We start from the raw sequence: 13,519 nt of genomic DNA, 5'->3' as shown, positions 1-13,519 counted from the left end.
GCTTATGATGGTAGGGAGCCCTGCCTCATTGCTTTTCCCTTTTAAATCCATTCCTGGATTAATATGCTGCACCCTTCTGCTGTGCAGAGATGCCCAAAGGAGCTGTTAAATACATTACCTAAGTCCTAGCAGAAGCGTGGATGTTCAGTAAGAAAGAAATTCTTCTTTGAAAAGTTTACATTATGAAAAGAAAAGGTAAGTAGAGAAGATGCACACACCAAAGAAGTGACTTGTCCAACGTTACATGAAGACCCACAACTCTCCAGCCATACCCATTGGTAAGATGGACTTTATATTCCTGGTCCTGCATAATGTAATGTAACTGCTGGTGTTAGTAAAGGTGCAAGTAGTTTACTTCCACAGAGGAAGGCATGTATCTTTAAATCATTTTCTCTGCCTTCAACTCTCACTTATTTAGGAACGGCTGCTTATAAGCTCTCACAGGATAAGAGCAGCAGGAGAATAAAGCAGAATGAGGTAGTGCAGTCTGCATAACTACATCAAACCCTAGGGATCTATTCCACTGAGGAAGAGAATTAAGAAGAGAATGGGTGAGAATAAATGCTATTATAGGAGAAACTCCAAAACTGTGACAATAACCCAATATGAACAGTTAAGTCATTCTGGTCTTAATCAGTGAAGGAAAAAATTACCAGCTCTTAATCACTAATGTAGATGAAGACATTCTTACTCAACTGTTGACTACTAAAGGCTTGCTAATTTGAAGGGCAGATTTTGTAAGCACTGGAAATACTGGATAACAGAAGTGATATCAAATATTACTACTGTTTGGATGTGAAAAAAGGTAGATGCAGTGGTTAAAAGCTCTCTCATGTAAATTTGATTGTAATCTGTCTCTGCTAATAGTTGCCAGCTATCAAGTCTGTTTTGTGTTGCACTTTAAAATATTCCTTTCAAACACCAAAAAGGGAATTGCACAACCCAGACAGCACATCTAAAATTAAAAAGCCAACAGCAATCAGAAACATTTAAAACTCCGAAAAGGGATATCATATATCCCAAGCGATGAAATAGAAAACACAGCTTGGAAAAAAAATAACAAAATTGACTAAAATCCCAAACTCCTCCTTCTTTATTTCACCTGTTAACAGAATGATTTTTCTAATATTTTAATCTCGAAGCAACTTCTGAACAGGAGCAGAAGTAATCATAGGCACTTGATACTTTCTTACAGAAGGAAAAAAAAATGTTAACTGGGAGAATGCCATAGGAAATTTGCTAATTGTGTTTTAGTAAGTGAATCTAATGTTACACACCAGCTTGTTAAACAACCAATGATTTTAATGGCTTTACTCAGCTTTAATTTTAAAACAGAGATTAAGAAAACTGCACTTAAGACAGGTAGCTCCTTATTTAAAATAGTTTCACAAGCCATGAAAGCTCCTCAGCTTTTTGGCAAACCGCAGTTTTACAAATTGGTGTATTATTCACAATTATTGCTAATTGCTATGAGCAACGATTGCAGTATCTCTGGAACACATCTGCTGGTGACACTGTTTAAATGTGACAGTTTCATGGCTAACAACTCTATACTCATTACTGAAGTAGCATTACTCTTAAGTGAATGATGAAAGTTATTTACCTTTACACTTGGATATACAACAGGCATTTTTCAGATAGAAGGGGTGATTTGTGTTTTCTCTCACAATGGGCCAGTTTGTATATCCTAAGGAATCTAAAATAGCAGTTGATCATAAGACAATATCAGTGGGATAAAGGGATTATTTATGAAATAAAGTACAACAGAGGTACTCATATCAGGCATCCCTGACAGAATAGCTAAAGCCTGCAGCCAAAGCACAGGATGCATGCTGAGGTCTGATAAACACCTGTTTGTCAGGGAATGTTCTCCTTTACATACCATACCATCTGGAAACAAGGGGAGACATAAACATCTCTCTGCTAGTACAAATGCATTTCAGTTGCCCATACTGTAGTACATGCGTGCTGTGCAGGTCCATCTATATCCGACATATGCTGGCTTTGGAAAGGAGACTGGATTTTCTCTGTGCTGACTTGGGGGAATAGCACATTAGAGAGGAGACACATTTTCGTTCTCTAGAAATGATGAGGCGATCCCTGCTTGTGTCATGTCTGTGGCAGCAGATAAATGTACAGCCTCACAGGCTAAAGCAGCAGGCGGGCAGTGCACTGTGCTGTCCAGATAGGAGCTGGGGAAAGGGAAAAAATTCCAGTTAAAAAAGAATACTTCTAAAACATTCAAGACGCAAGCACAAAACAGACAGAGGTTGTGCATCATTCATGCTGATGGGACAAATGGGAGAGTTTCTAAGGTTTTTTGAAGACCTGAGGTGCTGGTATAAATGCTGAACAACACAGCTGGTGAGTTATAAGTAGGAAGCATTCCCAGAGTGTCAGATTACTGACAGGTTAACCTAGGTCAGGTCCATGACAACGCTTGTGTCCAGTGAACATATCCAGAATGAGAAAGTTTTGGCACTATGCTTCTATATCTGGATGGGCAACACACACAGAAGGAAGTGAAAGTTCAGGTGGAATGAAGCAAGGTGGATGTGTGACAAGGCACCTTAGTGTTAATGCATTTTGTAAACGAAAAATAATAAAAAAAACCTACGGACATAAGCAGCCAGGCTCTGTGCTTTGTGAATCCAGTGTCGACTTGCATTCGCCGAGGAACAGTTAAGACTGCTGTCAGTAAGTATGCTAGTAGGAACCACAACCTGCCCCTCTGAGATAACATAACCCTTGAGGCAGCAGACACGCGGCAAGCTGGTAAGCACGCGAATACAGTGGTCCTTTGTGACAGAAACTACAGAACCACAGGGCTTAACGGGACCTCAAGAAATAATCTGAGACCATTCACCTGATCCCACGGCAAGATCAGCTGCAGCTGGGTCGTTCCCGAGAGGTGTTTGTTTAACCTGATCCTACAGACCAGCCAGACACCAGGGTTCCACAGCGGCTTAGTCCAGTGCTTCCCTGTCTCACATTCAGAAGCGCTGCCGCCCATGCTCTTGTTCACCATGGACCGGCTGGTCTTTCTGTAATGGCCTTTTGTGTATTTATTTGTATCATACTCCTCGGCAGTCTCTTCTCCTCTTGGCTAAGCAGCTCTAGATTACCCTACCCACAGGTCGGATCGGACGGATCTCTGGTCTCTCTTGCTGAGTTTGTCTGTCTGTCTGTCTCTCTCTCTCACTGGGCCACATCTTTCTTGGAGTACAGTGCTCAGACTAGACCATGGCCTTAAAACAACTGGACAGGGCACAAGGCTGACTTCACATGTTTTTCAAATTACATTCTTATTCAGAAATGGATTCAAATGATGCTTATTTAAAAATAAAAGAGTATTTTGTTACTTATGAACATTACAGCAATTTCTTCTGAGCATTGGGAATGGTCATATCTCACATGACACCTGGATTTTCCATCCTCTGGCTCCCACAGGGGGTGGGGAAGCTTTAATTTCTGCCAGGGATTCTGTCTGATCCCCTCTAAAGCAGGAGAATGCATTTAGGTGTTTCTCTACACATGGCAACATGGGCCTACAAGATACCTGCTGAGTTATCAAGTTCCAGTCCATAATATTGCATGACATTACAGCATGATCCTTGTCAAAATGTACTCAGCTTCCTAGGGACAGTACTTGAGGATTTAACTCCCACTATTTTTAAAGGAAAACTGAAATGGAAGATCAGGACCTTAATTCCTCTACACTCATTCATGACTGGTTCATACTCATATGAGATTCTTCCAGTACTGTCTTTTATCTTAAAAAGTTCTCCTCCCTCCCTGAGGCTAATTGCTTGCACACAGTTTTAAAGAATATTCATATCCCTTTGTCCCATTTTTGCCACAGAAACTGAGATAACTGAGGAGTTTTTCAGACCACAGCAGCCTAGCAATGCGCCTTCTGCTGCAATAAACCATCTGCCAGGATCTGCTAGTTAAGACACTAGCATAGTTCCAGCCCCCTCCATCTTGAATGTCAAAAGCTGATTCTGACAACCTATCCCAAAAAATAAAAGCAATCAAGATTGCAAGCACCAGTTGATGACTGTATCTGATTGCCAAAGGAAATCTGAGATCCCTTTCCTGAGTAATTACTCAAAGAAAAGAAAGAAACTGTGGAGGTTTTATTTTGGGATTTACATTTTAAGAATTGAATTAAAATTTAGACAACCACAAATAATCCCACTTTCTCTAGCCTTTATAAGGAGAAGCTTCTTCTGCATGCCATTCTCCTTCTGAATGCCAAATAATCAGCTTAGCTGATCAATGCTTGATACTTCATGGCCCCCAAGCTGTGGGCTCCTGATCTCATGAGGGACATAAATCAGGAGAACAGTTTTCTTAGAGACAAACATATTTAAAGGAATGACAACGGTGTTTTTTTTCGGTCAAGAAATTTTACACATACATAGATGTAAACAATTACTGAAAGGCACATACTTGTTTTGCCTTTGAAAGAAGGAAAGTTATAAAGTTATTGCCCCTACATGAAGGACCATGAAACACAAAGCAATCAATTACTTTAAGATTTCTAGCACATTTTTATTGTAGCCTTTTTTTAAAGATAGCTTCTTTTGAAAAACTATTTTTTAGACCTTTTGAATAAAGTTGGGAAGTCTGGAAATTGTTCCATAAATAAGAAAAGCAGAGCAACATTTCTTTGGCATGACTTTACTTTTACAGTAGCGTGCTGTATAAACATCCTTTATTTAGTTACCATTAAATCAAAACATCTCTGAACTAAATTCCTGGCACTAATCGCTCTCTGGATCCCTCAGTTATTAAGGTATGCCCCTTATTTTTCAGATGTTCCCCCACTGATTGAAAAGATAAAGAGGGCATCAATTCATGCAATGGACTAAATTCCAGAGGAGGTGGCTACCGATGAACTATTGATGAAGTTTCTAACCACCCAGGAGGCCTTAAGCAAGCAGGTTGGTGAGAAAGACTAAAAGCTGAGAGAGAAGGACCGAAAAGCAAAACATATAAGCCTTGAGCAGGACAACTACAAAACTGGAGTTAACAATAAACTATACATACCGTGCTGCTGAGAAAGAAAGGAACAGTATAAGGCAGACAGCAGCAACCGACCCTAATCCAACAGCAGTCATGTATTGCAGAGTGGGCGATAAATCTGAAAGGAAAATATCAAACAATTTAAGTGAACAAATGGTGTAGTTTCAGTGTGGGGATTGACTGATTAAAAAAATAGTTACAAGCTAAATAATTCTAAGAAAACTCATAGACTAGACTTACTGCTCAATCAAGCAGTAATGGATCTGACTATTCAGTAGTCAGTGGCCAACTGAGGAAGTATGATTAAATGGTGTATTTCTCAGTAGTGATTACACTTCTCCATCCCTCACCTTTCCTGTTTTTTTCCTTTTAATTTCTGATACTCAATATCAACATTTTCCCTGCTCACCACTGGCAATTTCAGTCCCAGTCACATGCCAAGGTGGTCTCTGCTGCCAGAAAATCCTAATGCTTTATTAAATGGCTCAATGATTCTCTTTCAACATTTTGCAATTCAGGTATTATTTTCTTTCCCCATTCTCTTTTTTTTTTTTTTTCAGTGAAAAAATAGAAATAAACTTGGCCATTATAGTCTTACCCAAGCCCACCATGACCGAAGCCACCTAGGACAGAACAGAAGGCTTATACTGATTTAAGGTCAACACCAGAATTATTAAGAACTACCTGTGAAGACAACCTGAGCAAACAACAACTTGATCCCCTCCATCTACCTCTATCCCATTTTCAGTAGCAGGTGAAAGTTACCCCTTTCTTTCTGGATTTCTCACCGACATCTGGGCCACTGGATCTTATTCCTGTAAGATTCCACACTTTTGCTTCCTGTTAAATCTTGCACATGTGAGTATTTAATTCTTTAGCAGAAGTTTAATTTATTGCAAAAAATGCAACTTCCTTATTCAGTGAAATTATTGCATATGTCAATGAAGAGAACCCAAATGCCCAGATATCAGGGAAGCAATCTCTATTATATAAGTGGAAGTGTCTTTTTTTGGCTCATCTGAAGGTGCAGGCACAAGGAGCAGGCTAGGCTTTTACCCATAACGCTCTCAACAGTTGGTTTGAAGCACAAAAAACATACAGGCGAATAATAATAAAGGAATTAGGAGAACTTTAAAAGTTTGCCTAACTCTGCTAGTGTAGCAAGACATGTATTGATGTAGCACTTCCTGAACCTGGCTTGCAAAAGAAAGAATTTCAGATAGGGACCTCATGAGGAAAATGTGTTTAATTTCCAAGCATGTCCAGTTTTGGAAAAAGTTAAACTAAGAGACACCTGTCCTAACATCACCACAACACTAGTTGCCATATGTAAAATAAAAATGTCTACAACAGGTGTCAGCCCCCCCTAAAAACTACAGAAGTGCCTTCCCCACATGTTGTAGAATATATTTTCTGAAAAACCCTCAAATTCATTCTATTCAGGCAACCATTAATGACAGAAGGAAGCACACTTGTAACACCACCCTACCACTTTTTACAACAATGATTTATCCAGCAATGTGAAGTGCTGTCTAAAGGGCATCTGAAGCAGCGCAGCTGGCTTTAGATTTAATTTATAGACCTGTCCTTCACCCAAGTGGAATTAAGCAATATTCCTTAAAGGATTTGGTGAGCCAAAAATACTCTCAGCCTCTCCAGTTGTAGAAGTCTCTTTAAGCCAAGAACACCATTTGGCTAGAAGCCTCTCCAATATAAAGGCAAACAGATTTACATGCAAAGGCAAAGGCCTGTTCTGTCCTGCCCTCCTCTTGCAACGCTCATCTTTTCACCCTCCCCCAAAACCCATCTATACATAAGACAATCTCTGACAATGCTCTAGAAGCTGGTAAAAGAGAAATTCAGAAGCAGACAGTTTTCTGTCCTTCCAGCATTTTTTTACATCTCTTGCCACCTTGGACTAGCAACACAGCACTCAAACTTATTGAATCTTTGAGCTTAGCAGAGTTTCTCATAATAACAAGCTGCTGAGATGATATTCTAAATGCAGCAGCAAATAAACCAAGTTGTGTGAGTACACAACCTAGAAATAAAGATACAGTTGTCCCTGGAAGATCAATAACAATACCAGTCAGACGTGGCTTTTGCTGAGTAGTGGAGGAGATACAGCACAAACACCGCCTCTTTCAAAGATATTCTCACTCCCTAGTGTCACATTTCCTAACACAGTTTCACATTAGGTCTTTCAACCCAAAAGCAGAATCTAGAGTTTGTAGGGGACTCTGAGGGTACCACTTTTTTGTCAGGAGAGGCTAATGTTTGCCTTTTGCTGTAATAAGATGAAATGGGTAAAGATGGTTTCTTCTAACATGGTGGAAAGGATATTTTTCTCTATTTTCTTCTGTATTTTTCAAAACAAGCTTCTAAAATTACATTTACCTTTTGTGCTTCAAATCTTTTACGCCTGAAACTTTTATTTCCTCTTTTATTTTGATATGGAAGAAGACGGGTCACAAAACCAGTGCTGTAAATGGATGTGATGCCCAGAAAGAGCAATATTACAAGCAAGGTGGTGAATCCATTTTAAAACTTTGTCCTCTAAATACTGAAGTTCAAAGCAAAACTTCTGCCTCTAACCTTTACAATCCTCAAAGTGAACCGATTATTAACAGTGAATGAAAGAACAGCCACAGCAATTATTAGTTTTATGTTGGGATGCTGCCAAGCCAAGCTTTGACTTCTGTTTTCTCATTGAAGGAAAAATGGACTTACTTTTGATTTGTGCCCAAACAGCACAGGACTGTGTTCTCACCTGAAAATGAAAATATAAAAAAACACCATTTCTGACTAGAGAAATTTACCATCATTTACACCCTCATCAAGCAGTCAGCCGCAAAACACTGAATTTTTTTACTATTGAGAATGGTTCCTCCCTTCCCACCCCCAGAAACAGCACCTAGCTCTTCTGAGAAGATCATAAACCATAAAGATAAGATGAGAGAGATGGCTTTGATAAAAGCCTAGCTCTACTCTTTTCCCCCTTTCTTTCTATAACCTATGCATGTAAGTGACATGAAAGGATCTTTGAAGCTGTATGGTTAAAAAATTAAAAATTAGGAAATGCCAAGGCTGAATGTGCTGTATTAACTCTATTCTTGTGTAGCATATATATGCTAAAACACAGTACTTAATTACATGGTTTTCAGATACTACATTGCACAATGTTTTTTGCAGTTATGACTACATGCTTAGTGCCTGTTAATTTTAAAGTATTTTTATACAGTACTTACAGCAGTTAATGTTCACAGTAACTAGACAAATCTTTATCAAGACTCTTCTTTTGAACTGTTTAACAAGTTTGTTTTTCTACAGTAAGTCTTGGCGTCCGTATGCCTTTTTTCCCCTTTTTTCGTAGTCATATACACATAAAAACACATGCACGTGCTCGTTCTATTCTAAGTTCTATTGTCCGTTGTATAAGTACTGGGAAGTTTATTTTTGGAGTGCTTCTATATGGATCTTCCTGCTAAATGACTTTCACACGCTTTCACAGAATATATATATATGCATTCCTCGTGAAAGCTTTTGACAAAATGTATTACCCTGCTCTGGATGATGGTATGTTTTCATGCAATTAAAGACTTAAGTTATGAACCATTTGCACAAGAGGACAACACCACATTTTTATACATATTCTTCCTTTTGTGTGTCTGCATGCCTAATCATGCAACCTCAGTGTTTCTTAAAATAGGCTTTCATATGGAATTTTCTAGCTATTTAAAAATACAAAATACTGAAAAAGGAAAGCTTATTAAGATAGGAAGGAAAAAGAATAAGGAGTGAATTTAAAAACTCAGCCAAATGCCAGAGCCTAGCAGTCACTTGTGTAAGTGCCATCATCTCGGAACAGCTACCTCCCTGGCAAGCACTGGTTTGCAGTAAGTCAGTCCTTCCCTGCCTAAGAAAGAAGTTACAGACCTCCCAGGGATCTCACCAGCAAAGTACGCTAGCCTGTACTTGATACCAAGTCAAATTATAACACCCTTTGATGAATTAGCAGCTGATAACAAAAGTAAACCCCCATGCCTTCTCAGAAAGTTATCAGTCAGATTACTCCTGCAAATATTCAAGTACCCCTTGTGCATGACAAGGTCCATGGACCTCAAAGTCCTTATTTTGGCCTGTATATTCTGCTTTTCCCTGGTAGTTAAACTGGAGCTAGAAACCCCTCTCGCAGCTGTACGCTTAAAAGACTTCTGGAGAACAGAGAAGATATTTTCCCCTGCACATATACTTTTCTTAGCTGATTTTTATCAGTGTAATTTAACAGGCTTTCATTCCAACTCAGATTATTTCCATTCTAATTTTCTAAAAAGCTCTTAGCTTTTTTACTAAAACTACTGCATGTCACACACACAGACAAAAAAGGAAGAGAGTACTAAAGTTATCTTCACTTTTCATAGACCTGCTCTTACTTCTGTTATATGCGTACACTGTTTGCTCCGGGAAAGCTGATGCCGACACTGAAGTTGTACAAAGTTGTGCTAAAGAAATTAATCCCAAATCTGTTTAATCTCCAACTACTTTTCTTAATTCTGACCATTCACTTTGAGCATTGGCTTTCTGTAGAGCATGGAATCTATAAAGTAATCACTGGAGATTGAAATGGGTACGAGATAGTTTTGAGTTATTTAATTAACAGTATGCTTTACACAGAAGGACACATCCAAGGGTGGACAATTTGTTCCACTTAAGTGAGATTTTCATGATAATGACAGTAAATTCTCATTTGTTCCCAAATCGTCCCTTGGTCTCCAACATTCCTGTATCCCAACTGCCAAATTCATCAGTATGAAAAATGGTAATTTCCTTTATCTCTAACTTCTTAGCTTCTTTCCTTATACTTTTCCAAAATTCTCCTTAGCAGAAGATCATATGACTAGCCTTTTAACACACATGAATATTCTGCGCAACTGAAAAATACAGCTTTTAAGTCCTCTACTTTGAAAAATAATCAGAAAGCAAAAACTGCACAACAGGAAGCTTTCTGAAAATCTTCAAACCATTTCTAAGCAACGGATAAATCAAAGTGGAATAAACATAATGGAATCACTTATTTATCTTAACCACTTCCTTATAATTTTATCTGAACTTATTTTCCCACCTTTACTTCAAGGAAAATACAATAGAGATATTGAGAAATAACAGCAAGAAAAAGTCACAACCTAGCCTTGATTTTGTAGTTCTTAGCATGAAGTGACCCCAAGCTAGAAAGGTCTTAGGAGGATGCCAGAACATAGAAGTACAATAATGACAACAGTAGTTATTATTCTATGACATAACTTTCTAATATGGCTGTATTCAAATAGAAATGTATTCACATCTAAAACATACTAGATAAATGCAAACTTCAGAGTGCCTTTAACTGCCATTTCTCTGCTGATTCCCTCAGACTATTAATCAGAAATAAGTGACAGATGCCAGGTTTATATCAGGATCAGGAACCATCTTATCTGTACTATCAAAAACTTAAATATTAAAGTAGACGCCATATAGAAAGTATGATGCACACATTAATAGATACCACTACAGGAATTGACATGTATTTACTTGTTTTATTTCATTTGGTTTGGACTGAGGCAGAGTTATGTTTCTTATTAGAAGCTGTTTTCACTTACTGAGGTTTGGATGTAGGCTTCCAAAGCTACAGAGATTTACAAGTGACTCACAGATGAGTTTTTGCCCTGCCACATTGCTTTATGCTTACACATGAGACCCCCAAACTCTATTTTAATTTCAAAAGGCTTTTTTTTTTCTTTTTTTTGGCAGAGTGCACTGTTTGTGTGGTGTTTTGTTTTGTTTTTCTTACATTTGATATTCGGGACAAATTTGACCTTGAAAACGCTGTCACCTGGCTCACTTGGGAAAAACTACCTGCTGCTGAGACCTCTATTGGCCACAATATATCAGCTATAGACCAGTGAGATGGACAATGACTGGAAAACTAGTGGCATAATAACATCAAGGGAGGAAAGACACTGAAGCACTGAACAGCTGAGAGGAATACACATTTTAGATGTTTTGTTTCTGATTAAAATACACATTTAACTTAAAATGCCAAAAATTTTATGCTAGTAATATGTCTTCCAGTAAGTCTTTTCCAAGGGAACAGGAGTTGACATTCATTGCTACTTGGAATGTAACACACATGATAAAATACATACTTATTTGGTTACTTGGAGAAGTAGAATATTTTGCTCTAGGACATTCAGTTCAAAAATGAGAGAATTTTTCATTGCTAGGGAGTAATTTCAGATTTGTCAATACAAATCTCTTTCACTAAGTTCTGGCCTAAAAGAGACATCCTCAAATAGTGAGGGCAGAGCTGGCCCTTCATTTTTAATTCTTTCTATTGTTTGCCTTTTGGCATCCAGAATTACTCCAACATTACAGTGACCTGAATATCTGTAAGGAATTACAAGAGTTATTTAAAGATGCTTTAGATTCATTCTGTCAATTTACAGATACTTTCAACATCATAAAAATTTAACACAAACCTAAATTTTTTCTCTTTTTTCCACAGCTACATTTCTTTCCACAGGTATAAAAGAAAATTTAAAAAATATCCATTACCTTATTCCACTCGCTTATTATTCTCAAAAAAACAGAATACTCTTTTCCCAGCTTTAAAGGAGCATTATAAAACTTTCCGTAGTAATGTCTGTCTCCGAGAGCGATTGACATGTTATCAGCAACATCCTTGGCCCGAAATTCAGCTGCCACATATCCCTCAGTGTCAGTGGTGTTGCTAAAGAAAGTTGCAGCAGCAAAGGAATCACAAATAAAAGTGCTCTGCAAACCCAGGGGTAGCACAATCACCTGATAAAAACTAGAGTAAAACAAAAAAGTAAACTTTAGCCCTCACTTCAATGTACTAAGCATCAGACATTCACTACACTTCCATTTCCTGTTTTCTACCTGTAGACTCTTAACTGTTTTTAATCATCAATGTCCAATATGAACTTTTCTTATATTAGAATATTTCTCTCAGTGTGTGCTCCACAGCATTTTGTACAAAGAGCAATGCATACACAATTTAAGACTGGTTCCCCTTATCACATTCACATAAATCTTAAATGTTACTGCATGTTAACTTGAGAAGAGCATCAAACTCAGTTTCTACAGGATGCCTTTTGCTGCTCTCATCTGACCTATAAGGTTGTTTATAAAACAGAACACATGATTGGCCTCTAAAAACTATTGTTTCCAATTTTCCAGAAGCAAGTCTTTTTCTGTTTAAAGAAGGAGAGGATCCAATTTCTAAAAAAATTCATTAAATCTGTCCCCAGACCTCTCAAAACAAAGTTTAGCCTATGGTATTCTAACATAGGAAGAGTAATTCTCAGAGCTGTTATATCAATCATTTGCTCATATATTACTAGCTTTTAAATATTTTCTGCTTTAGTATAATGTGAGTTACAATTACCATTTCCCTCCTTTCACAAACAGTACTTACTAAGATGTAAATCTTATCTCTCCCCCAAAATATGTATTTTGGCAGTAATGCAATAATATGAACATAGTACTTCAGAATATGCAGAAAAAACAGACTTTGTTATTCATTTCCTCTGGCTTCTAGAAAATAATTTTATTGGATGCACGAGTTCAAAGGAAAACAAAAATTACAGGGGTAGAACTGCTCTTGGACACATCAATAAAAATCTAGTGTGACTTCACTGTGGCTAAAGGAAAAAATCAGTGAAAACTCAGAACGATTAAGGACAGAATTTTGATCCAGAAAGTGGGGAAGAGTCTGTAGCCAAATACTATTCTGCCAAGGGAGCTGAAACTGGGAATTATAGTTGAGTTTTTTCCCACTGCTAATAAAAAATAACCCAAACAAAAAGCTCTAATATATAAATAACATAAATCTGCGGAATGTTTTTTTGAAATATAAAGAGTGCACAGAGACAAACCTGATCGGGCCATTTCGATCATCTGCTTTCCGGAGTCTGAGCAAGGGCGCAGAACCTTTTGTTTTAACAAATTCTACATCTGGGGAGGGGGGATCTAAAAAGAAAACAAATATCACAACTTCAGAGAGACTTCAGAAATATTTCAAGCATGAAGGTTCCTAGCTGTTTTTTTTTCAAACTTCCTCTATTAACTGAACCTCAAACCCCAAAGGCAAACATGAACATGATGGCATGGCAACCACAACTCAAATCCTTTGCTACGTGTGCTACTTGGGAAAAACAGAAATATCCATGAATGATGATAGACTGTAAAGAAATGAGACAGGAAAGACTTGTAGGAAGAAGCAATATTATTTATTAAAGTTACCATAATGTTTGGGGGTGGCGGAAGATGAACCTCTGGGCACAAGGCCCACTACAAGAAATAAGATGAATAAATGAGAACCTTTCAGGGCCAAAAACACTTTCAACAAGGCAACTTCCTTAGTTATTGCTCATAGTCAGCTAGTAATATCCAGCCTCTTAAATTGGATTTGGACTTGGATACAGAGCTC

The 13,519-nt window shown here is 37.9% G+C and overlaps 1 protein-coding gene across 5 annotated transcripts in view; it reads right to left on the bottom strand.

Annotated features, from left to right (window-relative positions):
* Positions 1 to 1,070: 1,070 nt before the first annotated feature.
* Positions 1,071 to 13,519, bottom strand: part of SUSD1 (sushi domain containing 1) — a 50,552-nt gene continuing 38,103 nt past the window's right edge. For 3 of the 5 annotated variants that reach the window (XM_067316484.1, XM_067316488.1, XM_067316485.1), the window contains 5 exons: positions 12,966 to 13,083; positions 11,623 to 11,878; positions 7,762 to 7,801; positions 5,056 to 5,149; positions 1,071 to 2,192 (listed from right to left, as the gene is read on the bottom strand). In XM_067316484.1, the coding sequence (XP_067172585.1) occupies positions 2,054 to 2,192; positions 5,056 to 5,149; positions 7,762 to 7,801; positions 11,623 to 11,878; positions 12,966 to 13,083 (647 nt within the window). In that variant the 3' untranslated portion in view covers positions 1,071 to 2,053. The remainder of the gene's footprint in view (positions 2,193 to 5,055; positions 5,150 to 7,761; positions 7,802 to 11,622; positions 11,879 to 12,965; positions 13,084 to 13,519) is intronic. The other 2 variants (XM_067316487.1, XM_067316486.1) reach the window with 2 other exon arrangements.

The sequence above is a fragment of the Apteryx mantelli genome, chromosome Z (assembly GCF_036417845.1).
Source record: "Apteryx mantelli isolate bAptMan1 chromosome Z, bAptMan1.hap1, whole genome shotgun sequence".
Taxonomy (NCBI): domain Eukaryota; kingdom Metazoa; phylum Chordata; class Aves; order Apterygiformes; family Apterygidae; genus Apteryx; species Apteryx mantelli.
The sequence above is the reverse complement of the archived record's forward strand: the minus strand, read 5'-3'. Positions and strand labels throughout refer to the sequence as shown.